The sequence below is a fragment of the Eutrigla gurnardus genome (genome assembly GCF_963514095.1).
Source record: "Eutrigla gurnardus genome assembly, chromosome: 10".
NCBI lineage: Eukaryota > Metazoa > Chordata > Actinopteri > Perciformes > Triglidae > Eutrigla > Eutrigla gurnardus.
This window is the reverse complement of record NC_139924.1, coordinates 25565292-25587911: the sequence shown is the minus strand read 5'-3', so window position 1 is coordinate 25587911 and position 22620 is coordinate 25565292. Positions and strand designations below refer to the sequence as shown.

Below are 22620 nucleotides of genomic sequence, written 5' to 3'. Positions count from 1 at the left end.
GTATGTTGTGAAGATTTCAAGTAATATAAAAGAAAGTGTTTCTGAATAGAATCACCTACTCAACCTTTAAAATATTTTTCTACATTTGATGATTATGTTAGGTGAATTTGTAAAAGTTCATTTTGATGTTAAAATATGTTCATGAGCACTACCGCACTGTATGTTTATGAGCTTAAGCAACCTTTTAAATAGATATGAGAGATCACATGAAACTCGTCCGGAGAATTCTACTGTACGACATTTCAATAAATGTTGAGGAATATGACGACATGAACTGATGTGAGAGAACAACTGTGGAAATGAATCAATCATAATGCTGACAAACGCTCTCAGAACTGAAAGATTGCCGATATAAAAGAAAGCTACCACAGTTGTTAAGGGCAAATACATGAATACACTCTGCTCTCTGTGAAACCTTGTAATGCAATGCCATTGCATTTTTTAAATATGTAACTATATGAATAAATATGTAATAAATAAACAATCAAATATACAATAAACATCTTGAAGTCGAGATTTTGATTTGTTTTCTTTATAATTGAAATTATGTTGATATCCAAATTATTACAAACATGGGTAACATTTTAATACTAGAAAATTCCCCCGCTGGAAATTTTGAAAGGGCCACGGGGGCTACTTCCGGAGTGTATATACACTGCGATTAGATTCTTCGAGATTTCAAACCAGACGGAGTTGTTTAAGAGGCAAATACAACTACAAATACTTCTCACTCAACTGTTTGCCAGTACATGTCACCGAGCTCAGCTGTCACTCAAGTACTACCAAGTACTACTGAGTACTACCGAGTACTACCAAGTACTATTGATACTCAAGTACTGAGAACTACTAGGTACTATGTATTGTCAAACAGTTGAGTGCTTTCGCACTCAACAGCTTTGCCCCGAGCACTGGTCCCTTCAGCTTATAGCTGTATGGGCCAGTGCTCGGTGCGATTACCCCGTGGCCCTAATAAGTAGAAAATTCACCCGCCGGGAAATTTTGAGAGGGAGGCAGTGGGACGCCGCCCGGGGGTGTGTCTGGAAAAGTTTAAAGTTTAAACTGACTTTCTAGGTGAAAGTATGCCCGAGCAGAAGACGTTTGACTAAAAAAACTACATTTCCCACGACTAAATGTAGTTTTTAGAACATTCCTGTCCACCAATCAGAGCACACCACTCGTGTCTCCATTTTAAAGTTTAAATGGAGTTTCTAGGTGAAAGTATTGCCGAGCAGAAGACGTTTGACTAAAAAAACTACATTTCCCACTACTAAATGTAGTTTTTAGTACATTTCTGTCCACCAATCAGAGCACATCACTCGTGTCTCCATTTTAAAGTTTAAATTGAGATTCTAGGTGAAAGTATGCCCGAGCAGAAGACGTTTGACTAAAAAAACTAAATTTCCCACTACTAAATGTAGTTTTTAGTACATTCCTGTCCACCAATCAGAGAACACCTGCTGTCACTTCTCAAGATCAAACCCACAGAGTGCCATCACCGTAGCAACAGCCCTGAGCGCGTGTGTATGAATGCCTTCAAGCCTCTCTCTATCGCTCCATTTTGGAATACTATTAGGTACTATGTCACCGAGCTCAGCTGTCACTCAAGTACTACCGAGTACTACCGACTACTACCGAGTACTACTGAGACTCAAGTACTGAGAACTACTAGGTACTATGTATTGTCAAACAGTTGAGTGCTTCGATTGCAGTCAATTGGGAGAAAAACAGACACTGAGCTCAGCTGTCACTCAAGTACTACCGAATACTACTGAGTACTACCAAGTACTTCTGAGACTCAAATACTGAGAACTACTAAGTACTATGTATTGTCAAACAGTTTGCCAGTACATGTCATCGAGGTCAGCTGTCACTCAAGTACTACCAAGTACTACCAAGTACTACCGAGTACTACCGAGTACTACCAAGTACTACTGAGACTCAAGTACTGAGAACTACTAGGTACTATGTATTGTCAAACAGTTGAGTGCTTCGCACTCAACTGTTTGCCAGTACATGTCACCGGGCTCAGCTGTCACTCAAGTACTACAGAGTACTACCAAGTACTACCGAGTACTACCGAATACTACCAAGACTCAAGTACTGACAAGTACTAGGTACTATGTATTGTTTGAAAAACTACAACTCTGCCAATCAGAGCGCACCTGCTATCACTTCTGAGTGAGACAGAGACAGATAGTCTCCATTTTAAAGTTTAAATGTAGTTTCTAGGTGAAAGTATGGCTGAGTTGACGATGGACTACATTTCCCACGTACTGCTCCTTCCTGTCCACCAATCAGAGCACACCTGCTGTCAGTTATGAAGATCAGAGCCCCACAGTGCTGTCACCATAGCAACGGCCCTTGCTGCATGTGTATGACTGCTTTGGAGCCTCTCTCTGCTTCTCTCTATCGCTCCATTCCCCCTTTGCGGAGGCTCTGAACAAAAGCTTGCCACGCTCACATCGAAACTCCTATCGCCAAGATTTTCACACCGTTAGCGCCACAAGACTGGCTGAAGACACTGATGACTTTTATTTTTTCCTAGTGTCAGAAATGTGGACGCTAGGGCGAGTTAGAAATGCTGTTCATTTCAGGTTTCTTTGAAAATCTGCTTCTCAATTAACATTGGAGCGGATGAGGAGAAAAACAGACTTGGCCGCGCTTAGAGGTTGCTAGTTCAAATTCTGTAAATCTCACAGAGTTTTTGAGCACATTGTGAGAGACAGGACAAGTTTGTCTACAAAATTGGAAAATATCACGTCTGTAGAGTGAAGATTGTGGCCAGGAGGAGTTTGGAAAGGAAAAAAATCTGAGAAGCCCTCACACTCTAAGCGATGATGTCATCCACTCTAGCCCAGAAGGTTCCGCGCAATACACACCCATTATAATCTCATGATTTCTCCCAAAACGATCATGGTCATTGAACAGTGATTGATCAAAAACTATATGACCTATTGAAACGTGGATTGACACACCAGGACACAAGACTTGTGTCTACGTTTTAAAGTTTAAATGGACTTTCTAGGTGAAAGTATGCCTGAGCAGCAGGCGTTTGAAAAGCTACGATTTCTGCTTTTTTTTTTTCCACTCGTCCCATTCATTTCAATGGGAAAATTTCGGTGGTTTTTCGCGACTTATGTCGCGAAAAATTTGTGTCCGGCTAAGAAAAGTAATGGCACGCTGATCCCAATCGAACCGCACGTTTTGATATATAATTTGTCCTACAACTCTTATAGCTGTAGAAGTTTTAGGCACTCCAAATTCCGTAGGAAAGAAAATAATAACTAGGAAAAAATCCAGTGCTCGGTGCGATTGCCCCGTGGCCCTAATTATGATATAGATACAGTTAAATGCCATCAATAAGGTGGAGATTTTACTAAAGTGGGAAATTAACATGAATTAATGTTCGTTTTATGCTTTATGTGCTCACATAGAACCTCGAGGGACCTGTAAAGATACTGAGCCAGTTTTTCAAGGTCATGCTGGGACATTAATTATTTAATTCTCAAAATATTTTTGAGGTGATATAGGCAGATTTTTTGTTCATTTTTTTTACTTTCTTGATGTGTTTGTTGAAGTTAAGGTCATAATCCAGAAGAGGTCGATCCTCTGTTACTACACAGAAGGCAACATAAGTTTCATACCGATAAACCACAGTAGGAAACCGACCAAATAAACAACTAAAGCTGCTCTGGCTTGTGTGCTAGAGGATTTTGTACAGTGGGCAGGTGAAAAAATAAACCAACAAGATGTACAGTAAGACAACTGTTTGCACATTTCACTTCCTAAACAAAAGGCAACTGCTTTTAACCTGTATTGCATCATACATGCTTTACCTATGTAGTGCATTTCATCACCCTTTCTGTTGAATCACTGTAACAAATCTATGGAGACACATATTAGGCATCTTGGAGACAAGTATTGTGGAGGTATACATTATGTCATCAATGAGTTCATAATGACTACGATTATGACAACAGTGATGAAGCCTATGATAGTTCAAGTTACTTCCTTTTGAGTAAACAAATCTGTTGAAGGGTCACATGTCAGATATGTTCTGCACTGTATTCTTGGGCTTAATAGTCAATAAAGGCCAGGAACTGTACATCTGACAACACAGTTCAGCTGCAGGCCAGTGAGAAGAGGAACATACTGCCAGAGGTAAGATATCACAACCACAGCTGACTTATTACACAGACTGTTTGTTGATAGGGATACTATTATAATATATGTTTTGTATTCCTTCCATCAGGTGGAGAGTTTTTTCCCAACAATAACAGCAACATTATAGTGTACAGCACTGTACAAATATGTACACAAATGCATCGTCTGCAGGTTTACTAACACTGGAAACACTGGGCTTATCTGAGGCAACTATTTACCCATCATTTTTGTTCGGGACTTTAACATATGTGCTTATTATGTTTTTCAATGTGTTGGTATTGACAACTATTGCTGTGAGTAAACAGCTACACAAGCCCATGTTTATCTTGCTGTTCAACTTGCCCATTAGTGACATGATTGGAGCTACAGCGTTTTTTCCTCAGCTTCTTTTCAGCATTGCAACACAGAACAGACTGATCTCCCATCCTGCATGTGTTTTTCAGGCTTTTCTGATTCATATCTATGGTACAGGAAACTTGCTCATCTTGAGTGCCATGGCATACGACAGATATATTGCTATCTGTAGTCCTTTGAGGTATAATGACATCATGGATACACGCAATTTAACAATAATTATTATCATAATATGGTTTATTAATTTCTCAATAATAGCCACGTTGATTTTGATGCTTGCACAGTTTAAAGTTTGCAGAACAAATATAGTAGATCTGTTCTGTAACAATCCATCATTACTGAAACTGGTTTGTGAAGACACCAGAGTTAACAACTACTATGCATTTTGCGCTATAATCTTAATCCAGGGCGGTCCGCTGTCAATAATAATATACACATATGCACAGATTTTGCGTACATGTTTCTTGACTAATCAGTCTGATGCCCGGGCAAAAGCCATTCAGACATGTGGTACACATTTAGCTGTTTATCTCATCCTAGAAATCAATACTGTCACAACACAAATTTCTCATCGCATTGGGAGTGCATCCCCTTTTGTGAGAAGGGCTCTTGGAGTGTCGGTGTTAATTTTCCCCCCTTTTCTGGACCCAATTATATATGGCCTAAATACAAAGGAACTCAAGCAGAGCATAATAAGGTTCCTAAAAAGAAATGTGGGTTTAACAAAGTTGTAAGCCGTTTTGGCTTTTAATAAGAAGATTCATTTAACAGTCAACATAAACGAATGTTGACTTTCAGATCAAGTTGAGACTTGAGAAAAAGTGTTCCTTTAAAGGCAGAGTAGTTCATTTGGAAAAACTACAGAGACTTTGACTTTGAACACATCACCAAACCGAAAAGTCCCGCCCCCTTCGTTCAGACCTCTGTTCAAAGCCGCTCCCCCAGAACACCAAACGAGTGTTGAGATCGTCAGACTTTGTGCAATCAGGAAGTTGACAGACAGGCAGGCCGTCCAATTATTTTCTCTGCCTGACTGTTTTGATTGGACGGGGTTTTTATACTTCTGCCATGGCCACAGATGCTTTTTTTTTTATGTGAGGGCATTTCATTTTTTCATTGCTATCAGTATGTTGTGAAGTTTTCAAGTAATATAAAAGAAAGTGTTTCTGAATAGAATCACCTGCTCAACCTTTAAAATATTTTTCGACATTTGATGATTATGTTAGGTGAATTTGTAAATGTTCATTTTGATGTTAAAATATGTTCATGAGCATTACGGTACTGTTTATGAGCTTAAGCAACCTTTTAAATATATATGAGAGATCACATGAAACTCATCCGGAGAATTCTACTGTACGACATTTCAATAAATGATGAGGAATATGACGACATGAACTGATGTGAGAGAAAAACTGTGGAAATGAATCAATCATAATGCTGACAAACGCTCTCAGAACTGAAAGATTGCCGATATAAAAGAAAGCTACCACAGTTTGTGGCGCCCGCGGGACAGAGGTAAGGAGGAGGGAACCGGGGAGCATAATAAACAACGTGTACCGCTATGTGACAGCCACGGCGCTGTTGCCACCGCACTCTATCCCTCCAAGGCACCGCGCAGTGAACGGACGGCGGACCATATATGGAGTTCCGATTGCCCATCAGAATCACCGGCGTGGAGGAACACGGCTGGGAGGAGATCAGCGCAAGATGACAGGAGGGGATAAAAGGAGACGACGGAGAACACGTTCGTGTGGAGAGTAAGGAGATGATTAAGAGAGAAAGAGAGAGAGAGAGAAAACGAGAAAACTAAAAGCCCTGTGTATGACCCGCTTCTGTAGGAGAACCCCGCGCCCTGATCGACCCCCGCACCGTCTGACTACCCGCCTCTGCTTCGACCCCCGCCTGCCTGACCGCCGCCTCTCCCGCCGAGCCCCGGACCGTATGACTGCCCGTCCCCGTGTACCGAACCCCGCTCTCGCCCAACGACGCCGCCTCAGCCTCAGCCCCCTCAAGCCAGCCCCGCACTCCGCGGCATCGACAGCATCCCTGCCACAGTCTTTAAGAAAGAACATTGATTGTGAATTTGGTGTGGACAGCCCTCTTTTCCCTGAAATTGGTCACGTAGCGCCTTCTCGTAACCCCGGAGGCGCCACAAGTTGTTAAGGGCAAATACATGAATACACTCTGCTCTCTGTGAAACCTTGTAATGCAATGCCATTGCATCTTTAAATATGTAACTATATGAATAAATATGTAATAAATAAACAATCAAATATACAATAAACATCCTGAAGTCAAGATTTTGATTTGTTTTCTTTATAATTGAAATTAGGTTGATATCCAAATTATTACAGACATGGGTAACATTTTAATATTATGATATAGATACAGTTAAATGCCATCAATAAGGTGGAGATTTTACTAAAGTGGGAAATTAACATGAATTAATGTTCGTTTTATGCTTTATGTGCTCACATAGAACCTCGAGGGACCTGTAAAGATACTGAGCCAGTTTTTCAAGGTCATGCTGAGACATGAATTATTTAATTCTTAAAATATTTTTGAGGTGATAAAGGCAGATTTTTTTTCATTTTTTTTACTTTCTTGATGTGTTTGTTGAAGTTAAGGTCATAATCCAGAAGAGGTTGATCCTCTGTTACTACACAGAAGGCAACAATAGTTATATACTGATAAACCACAGTATCAAACCAACCAAATAAACAACTAAAGCTGCTCTGGCTTGTGTGCTAGATGATTGTTGTTTTGGACAGTGGGCAGGTGACAAAATAAACCAACAAGATGTACAGTAAGACAACTGTTTGCACATTTCACTTCCTAAACAAAAGGCAACTGCTTTTAACCTGTATTGCATCATACATGCTTTACCTATGTAGTGCATTTCATCACCCTTTCTGTTGAATCACTGTAACAAATCTATGGAGACACATATTAGGCATCTTGGAGACAAGTATTGTGGAGGTATACATTATGTCATCAATGAGTTCATAATGACTACGATTATGACAACAGTGATGAAGCCTATGATAGTTCAAGTTACTTCCTTTTGAGTAAACAAATCTGTTGAAGGGTCACATGTCAGATATGTTCTGCACTGTATTCTTGGGCTTAATAGTCAATAAAGGCCGGGAACTGTACATCTGACAACACAGTTCAGCTGCAGGCCAGTGAGAAGAGGAACATACTGCCAGAGGTAAGATATCACAACCACAGCTGACTTATTACACAGACTGTTTGTTGATAGGGATACTATTATAATATATGTTTTGTATTCCTTCCATCAGGTGGAGAGTTTTTTCCCAACAATAACAGCAACATTATAGTGTACAGCACTGTACAAATATGTACACAAATGCATCGTCTGCAGGTTTACTAACACTGGAAACACTGGGCTTATCTGAGGCAACTATTTACCCATCATTTTTGTTCGGGACTTTAACATATGTGCTTATTATGTTTTTCAATGTGTTGGTATTGACAACTATTGCTGTGAGTAAACAGCTACACAAGCCCATGTTTATCTTGCTGTTCAACTTGCCCATTAGTGACATGATTGGAGCTACAGCGTTTTTTCCTCAGCTTCTTTTCAGCATTGCAACACAGAACAGACTGATCTCCCATCCTGCATGTGTTTTTCAGGCTTTTCTGATTCATATCTATGGTACAGGAAACTTGCTCATCTTGAGTGCCATGGCATACGACAGATATATTGCTATCTGTAGTCCTTTGAGGTATAATGACATCATGGATACACGCAATTTAACAATAATTATTATCATAATATGGTTTATTAATTTCTCAATAATAGCCACGTTGATTTTGATGCTTGCACAGTTTAAAGTTTGCAGAACAAATATAGTAGATCTGTTCTGTAACAATCCATCATTACTGAAACTGGTTTGTGAAGACACCAGAGTTAACAACTACTATGCATTTTGCGCTATAATCTTAATCCAGGGCGGTCCGCTGTCAATAATAATATACACATATGCACAGATTTTGCGTACATGTTTCTTGACTAATCAGTCTGATGCCCGGGCAAAAGCCATTCAGACATGTGGTACACATTTAGCTGTTTATCTCATCCTAGAAATCAATACTGTCACAACACAAATTTCTCATCGCATTGGGAGTGCATCCCCTTTTGTGAGAAGGGCTCTTGGAGTGTCGGTGTTAATTTTCCCCCCTTTTCTGGACCCAATTATATATGGCCTAAATACAAAGGAACTCAAGCAGAGCATAATAAGGTTCCTAAAAAGAAATGTGGGTTTAACAAAGTTGTAAGCCGTTTTGGCTTTTAATAAGAAGATTCATTTAACAGTCAACATAAACGAATGTTGACTTTCAGATCAAGTTGAGACTTGAGAAAAAGTGTTCCTTTAAAGGCAGAGTAGTTCATTTGGAAAAACTACAGAGACTTTGACTTTGAACACATCACCAAACCGAAAAGTCCCGCCCCCTTCGTTCAGACCTCTGTTCAAAGCCGCTCCCCCAGAACACCAAACGAGTGTTGAGATCGTCAGACTTTGTGCAATCAGGAAGTTGACAGACAGGCAGGCCGTCCAATTATTTTCTCTGCCTGACTGTTTTGATTGGACGGGGTTTTTATACTTCTGCCATGGCCACAGATGCTTTTTTTTTTATGTGAGGGCATTTCATTTTTTCATTGCTATCAGTATGTTGTGAAGTTTTCAAGTAATATAAAAGAAAGTGTTTCTGAATAGAATCACCTGCTCAACCTTTAAAATATTTTTCGACATTTGATGATTATGTTAGGTGAATTTGTAAATGTTCATTTTGATGTTAAAATATGTTCATGAGCATTACGGTACTGTTTATGAGCTTAAGCAACCTTTTAAATATATATGAGAGATCACATGAAACTCATCCGGAGAATTCTACTGTACGACATTTCAATAAATGATGAGGAATATGACGACATGAACTGATGTGAGAGAAAAACTGTGGAAATGAATCAATCATAATGCTGACAAACGCTCTCAGAACTGAAAGATTGCCGATATAAAAGAAAGCTACCACAGTTTGTGGCGCCCGCGGGACAGAGGTAAGGAGGAGGGAACCGGGGAGCATAATAAACAACGTGTACCGCTATGTGACAGCCACGGCGCTGTTGCCACCGCACTCTATCCCTCCAAGGCACCGCGCAGTGAACGGACGGCGGACCATATATGGAGTTCCGATTGCCCATCAGAATCACCGGCGTGGAGGAACACGGCTGGGAGGAGATCAGCGCAAGATGACAGGAGGGGATAAAAGGAGACGACGGAGAACACGTTCGTGTGGAGAGTAAGGAGATGATTAAGAGAGAAAGAGAGAGAGAGAGAAAACGAGAAAACTAAAAGCCCTGTGTATGACCCGCTTCTGTAGGAGAACCCCGCGCCCTGATCGACCCCCGCACCGTCTGACTACCCGCCTCTGCTTCGACCCCCGCCTGCCTGACCGCCGCCTCTCCCGCCGAGCCCCGGACCGTATGACTGCCCGTCCCCGTGTACCGAACCCCGCTCTCGCCCAACGACGCCGCCTCAGCCTCAGCCCCCTCAAGCCAGCCCCGCACTCCGCGGCATCGACAGCATCCCTGCCACAGTCTTTAAGAAAGAACATTGATTGTGAATTTGGTGTGGACAGCCCTCTTTTCCCTGAAATTGGTCACGTAGCGCCTTCTCGTAACCCCGGAGGCGCCACAAGTTGTTAAGGGCAAATACATGAATACACTCTGCTCTCTGTGAAACCTTGTAATGCAATGCCATTGCATCTTTAAATATGTAACTATATGAATAAATATGTAATAAATAAACAATCAAATATACAATAAACATCCTGAAGTCAAGATTTTGATTTGTTTTCTTTATAATTGAAATTAGGTTGATATCCAAATTATTACAGACATGGGTAACATTTTAATATTATGATATAGATACAGTTAAATGCCATCAATAAGGTGGAGATTTTACTAAAGTGGGAAATTAACATGAATTAATGTTCGTTTTATGCTTTATGTGCTCACATAGAACCTCGAGGGACCTGTAAAGATACTGAGCCAGTTTTTCAAGGTCATGCTGAGACATGAATTATTTAATTCTTAAAATATTTTTGAGGTGATAAAGGCAGATTTTTTTTCATTTTTTTTACTTTCTTGATGTGTTTGTTGAAGTTAAGGTCATAATCCAGAAGAGGTTGATCCTCTGTTACTACACAGAAGGCAACAATAGTTATATACTGATAAACCACAGTATCAAACCAACCAAATAAACAACTAAAGCTGCTCTGGCTTGTGTGCTAGATGATTGTTGTTTTGGACAGTGGGCAGGTGACAAAATAAACCAACAAGATGTACAGTAAGACAACTGTTTGCACATTTCACTTCCTAAACAAAAGGCAACTGCTTTTAACCTGTATTGCATCATACATGCTTTACCTATGTAGTGCATTTCATCACCCTTTCTGTTGAATCACTGTAACAAATCTATGGAGACACATATTAGGCATCTTGGAGACAAGTATTGTGGAGGTATACATTATGTCATCAATGAGTTCATAATGACTATGATTATGACAACAGTGATGAAGCCTATGATAGTTCAAGTTACTTCCTTTTGAGTAAACAAATCTGTTGAAGGGTCACATGTCAGATATGTTCTCCACTGTACTCTTGGGCTTAATAGTCAATAAAGGCTGGGAACTTACATCTGACAACACAGTTCAGCTGCAGGCCAGTGAGAAGAGGAACATACTGCCAGAGGTAAGATATCACAACCACAGCTGACTTATTACACAGACTGTTTGTTGATAGGGATACTATTATAATATATGTTTTGTATTCCTTCCATCAGGTGGAGAGTTTTTTCCCAACAATAACAGCAACATTATAGTGTACAGCACTGTACAAATATGTACACAAATGCATCGTCTGCAGGTTTACTAACACTGGAAACACTGGGCTTATCTGAGGCAACTATTTACCCATCATTTTTGTTCGGGACTTTAACATATGTGCTTATTATGTTTTTTAATATGTTGGTATTGACAACTATTGCTGTGAGTAAACAGCTACACAAGCCTATGTTTATCCTGCTGTTTAACTTGCCCATTAGTGACATGATTGGAGCTACAGCGTTTTTTCCTCAGCTTCTTTTCAGCATTGCAACACAGAACAGACAGATCTCCCATCCTGCATGCATTTTTCAGGCTTTTCTGATTCATACCTATGGTACAGCAAACTTGCTCATCTTGAGTGCCATGGCATACGACAGATATATTGCTATCTGTAGTCCTTTGAGGTATAATGACATCATGGATACACGCAATTTAACACGAATTATTATTATTATATGGTGTATAAATTTCTCATTAGTAGTCACATTGATTTTGCTGTTAGCGCAGTATAAAGTTTGCAGAACTAATATAGTAGATCTGTTTTGTAACAATCCATCATTACTGAAACTGGTGTGTGAAGACACCAGAGTCAACAACTACTATGCAATTTGCACTATAATCTTAATCCAGGGCGGCCCGCTGTCAATAATAATATACACATATGCACAGATTTTGCGTACATGTTTCCTGACTAATCAGTCTGATGCCCGGGCAAAAGCCATTCAGACATGTGGTACACATTTAGCTGTTTATCTCATCCTAGAAATTAATACTGTCACAACACAAATTTCTCATCGCATTGGGAGTGCATCCCCTTTTGTGAGAAGGGCTCTTGGAGTGTCGGTGTTAATTTTCCCCCCTTTTCTGGACCCAATTATATATGGCCTAAATACAAAGGAACTCAAGCAGAGCATAATAATGTTCCTAAAAAGAAATGTAGGTTTAAGAAAGCTGTAAGCCGTTTTGGCTTCTAATAAGAAGATTCATTTAACAGTCAACATAAACGAATGTTGACTTTAATATCCAGTAAAGTTGAATCTCTTGAGAGAATATAGTATCTACACAAAAATGGCATGTGTTCCTTTAAAGGCAGAGTAGTTCATTTGGAAAAACCACAGAGACTTTGACTTTGAACACATCACCAAACCGAAAAGTCCCACCTCCTTCGTTCAGACCTCTGTTCAAAGCCGCTCCCCCAGAACACCAAACCAGTGTTGAGATCGTCAGACTTTGTGCAATCAGGAAGTTGACAGACAGGCAGGCCGTCCAATTATTTTCTCTGCCTGACTGTTTTGATTGGACGGGGTTTTTATACTTCTGCCATGGCCACAGATGTTTTTTTTTATGTGAGGGCATTTCATTTATTCATTGCTATCAGTATGTTGTGGAGATTTCAAGTAATATAAAAGAAAGTGTTTCTGAATAGAATCACCTGCTCAACCTTTAAAATATTTTTCGACATTTGATGATTATGTTAGGTGAATTTGTAAATGTTCATTTTGATGTTAAAATATGTTCATGAGCATTACCGTACTGTTTATGAGCTTAAGCAACCTTTTAAATAAATATGAGAGATCACATGAAACTCGTCCGGAGAATTCTACTGTACGACATTTCAATAAATGATGAGGAATATGACGACATGAACTGATGTGAGAGAAAAACTGTGGAAATGAATCAATCATAATGCTGACAAACGCTCTCAGAACTGAAAGATTGCCGATATAAAAGAAAGCTACCACAGTTGTTAAGGGCAAATACATGAATACACTCTGCTCTCTGTGAAACTTTGTAATGCAATGCCATTGCATCTTTAAATATGTAACTATATGAATAAATATGTAATAAATAAACAATCAAATATACAATAAACATCTTGAAGTCAAGATTTTGATTGGTTTTCTTTATAAATTGAAATTATGTTGATATCCAAATTATTACAAACATGGGTAACATTTTAATATTATGATATAGATACAGTTAAATGCCATCAATAAGGTGGAGATTTTACTAAAGTGGGAAATTAACATGAATTAATGTTCGTTTTATGCTTTATGTGCTCACATAGAACCTCGAGGGGCCTGTAAAGATACTGAGCCAGTTTTTCAAGGTCATGCTGAGACATGAATTATTTAATTCTTAAAATATTTTTGAGGTGATAAAGGCAGATTTTTTGTTCATTTTTTTTACTTTCTTGATGTGTTTGTTGAAGTTAAGGTCATAATCCAGAAGAGGTTGATCCTCTGTTAGTACACAGAAGGCAACAATAGTTATATACCGATAAACCACAGTATCAAACCAACCAAATAAACAACTAAAGCTGCTCTGGCTTGTGTGCTAGATGATTGTTGTTTTGGACAGTGGGCAGGTGACAAAATAAACCAACAAGATGTACAGTAAGACAACGGTTTGCACATTTCACTTCCTAAACAAAAGGCAACTGCTTTTAACCTGTATTGCATCATACATGCTTTACCTATGTAGTGCATTTCATCACCCTTTCTGTTGAATCACTGTAACAAATCTATGGAGACACATATTAGGCATCTTGGAGACAAGTATTGTGGAGGTATACATTATGTCATCAATGAGTTCATAATGACTATGATTATGACAACAGTGATGAAGCCTATGATAGTTCAAGTTACTTCCTTTTGAGTAAACTAATCTGTTGAAGGGTCACATGTCAGATATGTTCTCCACTGTACTCTTGGGCTTAATAGTCAATAAAGGCTGGGAACTTACATCTGGCAACACAGTTCAGCTGCAGGCCAGTGAGAAGAGGAACATACTGCCAGAGGTAAGATATCACAACCACAGCTGACTTATTACACAGACTGTTTGTTGATAGGGATACTATTATAATATATGTTTTGTATTCCTTCCATCAGGTGGAGAGTTTTTTCCCAACAATAACAGCAACATTATAGTGTACAGCACTGTACAAATATGTACACAAATGCATCGTCTGCAGGTTTACTAACACTGGAAACACTGGGCTTATCTGAGGCAACTATTTACCCATCATTTTTGTTCGGGACTTTAACATATGTGCTTATTATGTTTTTTAATATGTTGGTATTGACAACTATTGCTGTGAGTAAACAGCTACACAAGCCTATGTTTATCCTGCTGTTTAACTTGCCCATTAGTGACATGATTGGAGCTACAGCGTTTTTTCCTCAGCTTCTTTTCAGCATTGCAACACAGAACAGACAGATCTCCCATCCTGCATGCATTTTTCAGGCTTTTCTGATTCATACCTATGGTACAGGAAACTTGCTCATCTTGAGTGCCATGGCATACGACAGATATATTGCTATCTGTAGTCCTTTGAGGTATAATGACATCATGGATACACGCAATTTAACACGAATTATTATTATTATATGGTGTATAAATTTCTCATTAGTAGTCACATTGATTTTGCTGTTAGCGCAGTATAAAGTTTGCAGAACTAATATAGTAGATCTGTTTTGTAACAATCCATCATTACTGAAACTGGTGTGTGAAGACACCAGAGTCAACAACTACTATGCAATTTGCACTATAATCTTAATCCAGGGCGGCCCGCTGTCAATAATAATATACACATATGCACAGATTTTGCGTACATGTTTCCTGACTAGTCAGTCTGATGCCCGGGCAAAAGCCATTCAGACATGTGGTACACATTTAGCTGTTTATCTCATCATACAAATCAATACCGTCACAGCACAAATTTCTCATCGCATTGGGAGTGCATCCCCTTTAGTGAGAAGGGCTCTTGGAGTGTCGGTGTTAATTTTTCCCCCTTTTCTGGACCCAATTATATATGGCCTAAATACAAAGGAACTCAAGCAGAGCATAATAAGGTTCCTAAAAAGAAATGTGGGTTTAACAAAGTTGTAAGCCGTTTTGGCTTTTAATAAGAAGATTAATTTAACAGTCAACATAAACGAATGTTGACTTTCAGATCAAGTTGAGACTTGAGAAAAAGTGTTCCTTTAAAGGCAGAGTAGTTCATTTGGAAAAACCACAGAGACTTTGTCTTTGAACACATCACCGAACCGAAAAGTCCCGCCCCCTTCGTTCAGACCTCTGTTCAAAGCCGCTCCCCCAGAACACCAAACGAGTGTTGAGATCGTCAGACTTTGTGCAATCAGGAAGTTGACAGACAGGCAGGCCGTCCAATTATTTTCTCTGCCTGACTGTTTTGATTGGACAGGGTTTTTATAGTTCTGCCATGGCCACAGATGCTTTTTTTTTTTTATGTGAGGGCATTTAATTTATTCATTGCTATCAGTATGTTGTGAAGATTTCAAGTAATATAACAGAAAGTGTTTCTGAATAGAATCACCTACTCAACCTTTAAAAAATATTTCACCCTTTGATGATTACGTTAAGTGAATTTGTCAATGTTCATTTTGATGTTAAAATATGTTCATGAGCATTACCGTACTGTTTATGAGCTTAAGCAACCTTTTAAATAAATATGAGAGATCACGTGAAACTCGTCTGGAGAATTCTACTGTACGACATTTCAATAAATGATGAGGAATATGACGACATGAACTGATGTGAGAGAAACAGTGTGGAAATTAATCATAATGCTGACAAACGCTCTCAGAACTGAAAGATTGCCGATATAAAAGAAAGCTACCACAGTTGTTAAGGGCAAATACATGAATACACTCTGCTCTCTGTGAAACCTTGTAATGCAATGCCATTGCATCTTTAAATATGTAACTATATGAATAAATATGTAATAAATAAACAATCAAATATACAATAAACATCCTGAAGTCAAGATTTTGATTTGTTTTCTTTATAATTGAAATTATGTTGATATCCAAATTATTACAAACATGGGTAACATTTTAATATTATGATATAGATACAGTTAAATGCCATCAATAAGGTGGAGATTTTACTAAAGTGGGAAATTAATATGAATTAATGTTCGTTTTATGCTTTATGTGCTCACATAGAACCTCGAGGGACCTGTAAAGATACTGAGCCAGTTTTTCAAGGTCATGCTGGGACATGAATTATTTAATTCTCAAAATATTTTTGAGGTGATAAAGGCAGATTTTTTGTTACTACACAGAAGGCAACAATAGTTATATACTGATAAACCACAGTATCAAACCGACCAAATAAACAACTAAAGCTGCTCTGGCTTGTGTGCTAGATGATTGTTGTTTTGGACAGTGGGCAGGTGACAAAATAAACCAACAAGATGTACAGTAAGACAACTGTTTGCACATTTCACTTCCTAAACAAAAGGCAACTGCTTTTAACCTGTATTGCATCATACATGCTTTACCTATGTAGTGCATTTCATCACCCTTTCTGTTGAATCACTGTAACAAATCTATGGAGACACATATTAGGTATCTTGGAGACAAGTATTGTGGAGGTATACATTATGTCATCAATGAGTTCTTAATGACTACGATTATGACAACAGTGATGAAGCCTATGATAGTTCAAGTTACTTCCTTTTGAGTAAACAAATCTGTTGAAGGGTCACATGTCAGATATGTTCTGCACTGTATTCTTGGGCTTAATAGTCAATAAAGGCTGGGAACTTACATCTGACAACACAGTTCAGCTGCAGGCCAGTGAGAAGAGGAACATACTGCCAGAGGTAAGATATCACAACCACAGCTGACTTATTACACAGACTGTTTGTTGATAGGGATACTATTATAATATATGTTTTGTATTCCTTCCATCAGGTGGAGAGTTTTTTCCCAACAATAACAGCAACATTATAGTGTACAGCACTGTATAAATATGTACACAAATGCATCGTCTGCAGGTTTACTAACACTGGAAACACTGGGCTTATCTGAGGCAACTATTTACCCATCATTTTTGTTCGGGACTTTAACATATGTGCTTATTATGTTTTTCAATGTGTTGGTATTGACAACTATTGCTGTGAGTAAACAGCTACACAAGCCCATGTTTATCTTGCTGTTCAACTTGCCCATTAGTGACATGATTGGAGCTACAGCGTTTTTTCCTCAGCTTCTTTTCAGCATTGCAACACAGAACAGACAGATCTCCCATCCTGCATGCATTTTTCAGGCTTTTCTGATTCATATCTATGGTACAGCAAACTTTTTCATCTTGAGTGCCATGGCATACGACAGATATATTGCTATCTGTAGTCCTTTGAGGTATAATGACATCATGGATACACGCAATTTAACAATAATGATTATTGTTATATGGTGTATAAATTTCTCAATAATAGCCACGTTGTTTTTGCTGCATGCACAGTATAAAGTTTGCAGAACAAATATAGTGGATCTGTTCTGTAACAATCCATCATTACTGAAAGTGGTGTGTGAAGACACCAGAGTCAACAACTACTATGCATTTTGCGCTATAATCTTAATCCAGGGTGGCCCACTGTCAATAATAATATACACATATGCACAAATTTTGCGTACATGTTTCCTGACTAATCAGTCTGATGCCCGGGCAAAAGCCATTCGGACATGTGGTACACATTTAGCAGTTTATATCATCTTACAAATCAATATTGTCACAACACAAATTTCTCATCGCATTGGGAGTGCATCCCCTTTTGTGAGAAGGGCTCTTGGAGTGTCAATTTTAATTTTCCCCCCTTTTCTGGACCCAATTATATATGGCCTAAATACAAAGGAACTCAAGCAGAGCATAATAATGTTCCTAAAAAGAATTGTGTCTTTAACAAAGCTGTAAGCAGTTTAAGCTTTTAATAAGAAGATTAATTTAACAGTCAACATAAACAAATATTGACTTTCAGATCCAGTATATATTATTCCTCTGAACAAAAATATCCTTTATACAAAAATGTATTGTGTTCCCTTAAAATATGTTTCTCCATTTGATAATTGTGTTAATTGACTTTGTTTTATGTCAAATTATGTTCATGAGCACTACCGTACTGCATGTTTATGAGCATTAGGACATGAAACAGCCAAAGTAATTTCTTGTCTGGAGAATTCTACTGTAAGACATTTCAATAAATGATAAGGAATATGACGACATGAACTGATGTGAGAGAAAAACTGTGGAAAAAAATCACAATGATGACAAAAGCTCTCAGAACTGAAAGATTGCTGAAATAAAAGTTAGAACCGTTGCACATGCATTCATATGTGAATTAAAAAAAGGGCAAATACATGTATACACTCTGCTCTCTGTGAAACCTTGTTATGTAATGCCATTGCATTTTCAAATATGTAACTATATAAATCATTATGTAATAAATTAAAATGAATAAATAATAAAATATATCATAAATATATCTTGATGTCGAGATTTTTATGATTTTCTTTACAATGGAAATGATGTGGATATCCTAATTATCACAAAGACCTGTAATTTTTATAACATGAAGACATACATAAAGGTAAATATGACGGCGTACAGCCGAGAGAGGTGGGCAAAATTCCAAGAAAAAACGTCACAAATTTGCGAGTTCATGAGTCGCAGATTTGCTACTCCATTACGATGCTAACAACTGGCATTATGCTTAGTAACTTCCCATGAATGTCGCATTTATTTTTCTAATTAATACATCATAACGTGTGACAACGCCTTATTAAGGTCCTTAAGGTGATGGTTGTTGATGGTTATTGTTGTTTTTTAATATAAGGCTAAATTGTCATCTTGTGGGTGTTTATTGATCGGGGGTTGGGCTAAAATGCTAGCGGTAGCTTTCACTTGTTGTCATAGCAACGGCAATTCACAGTCAACTGTTTACTTCCTTTATGACACCCATATAATGATAATCTGGCCCATTTAAATAAAAACAATAATAACCATCAACAGCCATCACCCTAACAACCTTAACAAGGCGTTGTCACATGTTGTGATATATTAATTATTAAAAATAAATGTGTACACTCATGGGAAGTTAGCTAATGTAAAGGTCAGTTGTTAGCATCGTAAAAAAGTAGCAAATTTGCTACTTAATAAAGTTGCAGAATTGTTACTTTATAAAGTCGCAGATTTGCTACTTTATATAGTTCCGGATTTACTACTTTATAAAGTCACGGATTTGCTACTCTATAAAGTTGCGGATTTGCTACTTGCTTCTTTTCAAAAAATGTCTAATCATTTATTAATTTTAACATTGGGTAAACCTAAATCAAGTTTAAATAAACCCAAGTATAGATCCAGAATATATTGTAAATATAGGAAATAATATGTATTTGTATGTGTATGCTATACATATATAACGGGGACAGTGATACAACAAATGATGTGACTGAGGTAGGTCTGTCAAATAAATTTTACTTTCTGCTAACAGGGATATATTTAAAACCATGTGGTGTGATAAATGTTTGTTTCATGATGTCCCTTTGGCTTTGCTGAAGCTGATGTACTGAGCTCTCCAACCCCATGAGTCATCTTGTGTTTACCGTAAAGGCAATAAAAGACAGTGCCTCTTTCACAGGTGCGTACATCGCAGTTCAGGTGAGCTACTGCAACAGGTGTAAAACCAAGTACATTTGAATTGATGCATAGCACTTCATCCAAACTGGCTTGTACCTTTCTTTCAGGTGATGATACTTCATCAGCTGGCTTTTGGGGAACGTTATTATTTTTTTTCATTGGTGGAAGCAACATATTAAAGATTGTATAATTATGCATACAAACGCATCTTCTGGGGAAGTAGGCCTACTAAGTCTGGCGCCATTGGACCTGTCTGCTACAGAGGTTTATCCAGCATTTGTATTCGGCACACTCACCTATTTTATTATTATGTTTTGCAACATGTTGGTATTAATGTCTATTGCTTTGAGTAAACAGCTACACAAGCCTATGTTTATCCTGCTGTTCAACTTGCCCATTAGTGACATGATTGGAGCTACAGCGTTTTTTCCACAGCTTCTTTTCAGCATTGCAACACAGAACAGACTGATCTCCCATCCTGCATGTATTTTTCAGGCTTTTCTGATTCATACCTATGGTACAGCAAACTTGCTCATCTTGACTGCCATGGCATACAACAGATATATTGATATCTGTTGTCCTTTGAGCTATAATGACATCATGAATACACAACATTTAAAAAGAATTATTATTATCATATGGTGTATAAATTTCTCAATAATAGTCACGTTGATTTTGATGCTTGCACGGTTTAAACTTTGCAGGACGAATATAGTGGATCTGTTCTGTAACAATCCATCATTACTGAAACTGGTGTGTGAGGACACCAGAGTCAACAACTATTATGGGATTATTTTTATAATTTTAGTCCAAGGCACACAACTGTCAATAATAATATACACATATGCACAGATTTTGCGTACATGTTTCCTGACTAATCAGTCTGGTGCCCGGGCAAAAGCCATTCAGACATGTAGCACACATTTAGCTGTTTTCTTAATCTTACAAATTAATACTGCCTTCACGCTCATTACTCATCGCATTGGAAACACATCCCCGTATATGAGAAGGACTTTTGGAGTGTCAATTTTAATATTCCCCCCTCTTTTTGACCCTATTATATATGGACTTAAAACTACAGAACTGAAGAAGAATATAATAATGTTCCTAAAAAATTTTGCTCAACCAAGTTGTAACGACTCTTCTGTTGTGATTAGACGTGAAGAGAAGAAGTAGAAGAGTCATGCTCAAGGTGTGCCTATGTGTTTTTTCTGTATTACTGCACTGTGGAGAAGTTACACACCTCTGCATTTCACAGTCACTTGTCTCATAATTACACTGCATTTCTCGATATGATTATCATATGTGCATTTATATGTGTATGTTTGGATTTCACAGAATTGTGTAAATTGTGTTGTATGTGTCAACACTGACTCGAATCATATGTGGACTATGTGGATTGTGAGATGGACTACGGATGAGGACATTTTTGAAAGATTTTGAATGCGATCGTGATTTATTTTTTGACATTGCAATAAAAATATGTGTTGTGTTTAACATGATTCTAAATTGTATACATTTTTTCATAGATCACAACTGAGTAAAGTAAAGGCAAACACTGTTTTAGTCCATTACTCTATATTGAAACCATCCTCTATTTTTTTATTTTTGTTTTTATTGTCTGGAGTGAATATCCTCATAGTCTACAATGATAGAACTGATCAATTTAAAACAGAAAATCAGAAGTGTTTCCCAGATTAATTTAATGTGTTTTTATTTGACAAGGAAAGAAAAAATCACAAGTTAAGACTTTCACTCTGGAACACATTTCTCATATAATATTGTTAAGATACTCTATTAATGTTAACATATTACTATATATTGGGAAAGTGAAAAAAACATTGGGAGCTAATGGGGAGATCAAAAGTACGTTGTGTGGCAAAGTGCACAGATCGGAAAAAATCATAAAAAATAACAATATATTGAAATACAGAAGCATTGTACCTAAATTGTTGTTTACACAGAGCTTTAGGTTCGCTGGCTCTTTGTGCTGCTGAATCTAAGATCTGTAGATTCATCGGATGCCTGTCACCTGATTTGTATATAAATGTCTTCTTTCAAACTCCATATATATTGTTTTTAATGCAGGTTTTATATTAAAAACCCCAAACAGCAAAAAACCCAGAGTGGGGGTCATCAGCATCCAACAGTGTACACAACTGTGTCTTCTCTAATGCTTCCACTGGGGGGGCACCAAACATTGATGCTTTTGTGTGAAACCCTGTAGTGAAATTGTGTCAACACCACTAACCAAGATCAATTTTCTTTTATTAACACAATTATTAACACACACACACAAAAACAGCACTGCTTCAAAAACCACAGACTCCTCATTAATTTCAATGAGAGCTTTTACACTGCAGGGAACTATCATCTCTCTGATAGTGCATGTTGAACAAGGCAACATCATTCAAGATCAGAAATAATTTCTAAATAATTTGCTTTAGTAATAAAAAAAATATGTTAAGACAACTTTAATCTGGAATAGAAACAAATGAAGCTTAGAGGGACTTTAACTATGAAAATTGAAAAACAATGCTTCATCCACAAACTGTTACAACATGTCACAACATAGGAAAGCATCGATTTCGCCAGATGATTGACGACTTTGTTCGCATAATTTTCTGTAATAAGTGAAAGTATAAAAACAGTGGAATTAGCAAGCTAGCTAGCTAGCAACAGCTGCAATCTTAGACAGGTCTTTGTGTTCCTGCTCTTTTTTAGATTTTTTTCCACGCATGCTGA

At 37.9% G+C, this 22620-nt stretch overlaps 6 protein-coding genes across 6 annotated transcripts; all 6 read left to right on the top strand.

Annotated features, from left to right (window-relative positions):
- Positions 1 to 4310: 4310 nt before the first annotated feature.
- LOC311019687 (olfactory receptor 52B2-like) lies at positions 4311 to 5252 on the top strand (the record flags this gene model as incomplete). The annotated part of the gene is made up of 1 exon (XM_084019283.1): positions 4311 to 5252. One exon carries the CDS (start codon positions 4311 to 4313, stop codon positions 5250 to 5252), a length of 942 nt encoding a protein of 313 aa, XP_083875409.1.
- A 2626-nt stretch (positions 5253 to 7878) lies between these two features.
- Positions 7879 to 8820, top strand: LOC311019686 (olfactory receptor 52B2-like; the record flags this gene model as incomplete). The annotated part of the gene is made up of 1 exon (XM_084019282.1): positions 7879 to 8820. The coding sequence occupies one exon, from the start codon at positions 7879 to 7881 to the stop codon at positions 8818 to 8820; it is 942 nt and encodes a 313-aa protein (XP_083875408.1).
- Positions 8821 to 11445: 2625 nt separating this feature from the next.
- Positions 11446 to 12387, top strand: LOC311019685 (olfactory receptor 52K2-like; the record flags this gene model as incomplete). The annotated part of the gene is made up of 1 exon (XM_084019281.1): positions 11446 to 12387. One exon carries the CDS (start codon positions 11446 to 11448, stop codon positions 12385 to 12387), a length of 942 nt encoding a protein of 313 aa, XP_083875407.1.
- A 1992-nt stretch (positions 12388 to 14379) lies between these two features.
- LOC311019684 (olfactory receptor 1M1-like) lies at positions 14380 to 15321 on the top strand (the record flags this gene model as incomplete). Its single annotated transcript, XM_084019280.1, has 1 exon — positions 14380 to 15321. The coding sequence occupies one exon, from the start codon at positions 14380 to 14382 to the stop codon at positions 15319 to 15321; it is 942 nt and encodes a 313-aa protein (XP_083875406.1).
- Positions 15322 to 17211: 1890 nt separating this feature from the next.
- Positions 17212 to 18153, top strand: LOC311019682 (olfactory receptor 7A40-like; the record flags this gene model as incomplete). The annotated part of the gene is made up of 1 exon (XM_084019278.1): positions 17212 to 18153. The coding sequence occupies one exon, from the start codon at positions 17212 to 17214 to the stop codon at positions 18151 to 18153; it is 942 nt and encodes a 313-aa protein (XP_083875404.1).
- A 1914-nt stretch (positions 18154 to 20067) lies between these two features.
- LOC311019681 (olfactory receptor 1M1-like) lies at positions 20068 to 21051 on the top strand (the record flags this gene model as incomplete). Its single annotated transcript, XM_084019277.1, has 1 exon — positions 20068 to 21051. The coding sequence occupies one exon, from the start codon at positions 20068 to 20070 to the stop codon at positions 21049 to 21051; it is 984 nt and encodes a 327-aa protein (XP_083875403.1).
- Positions 21052 to 22620: the final 1569 nt, after the last annotated feature.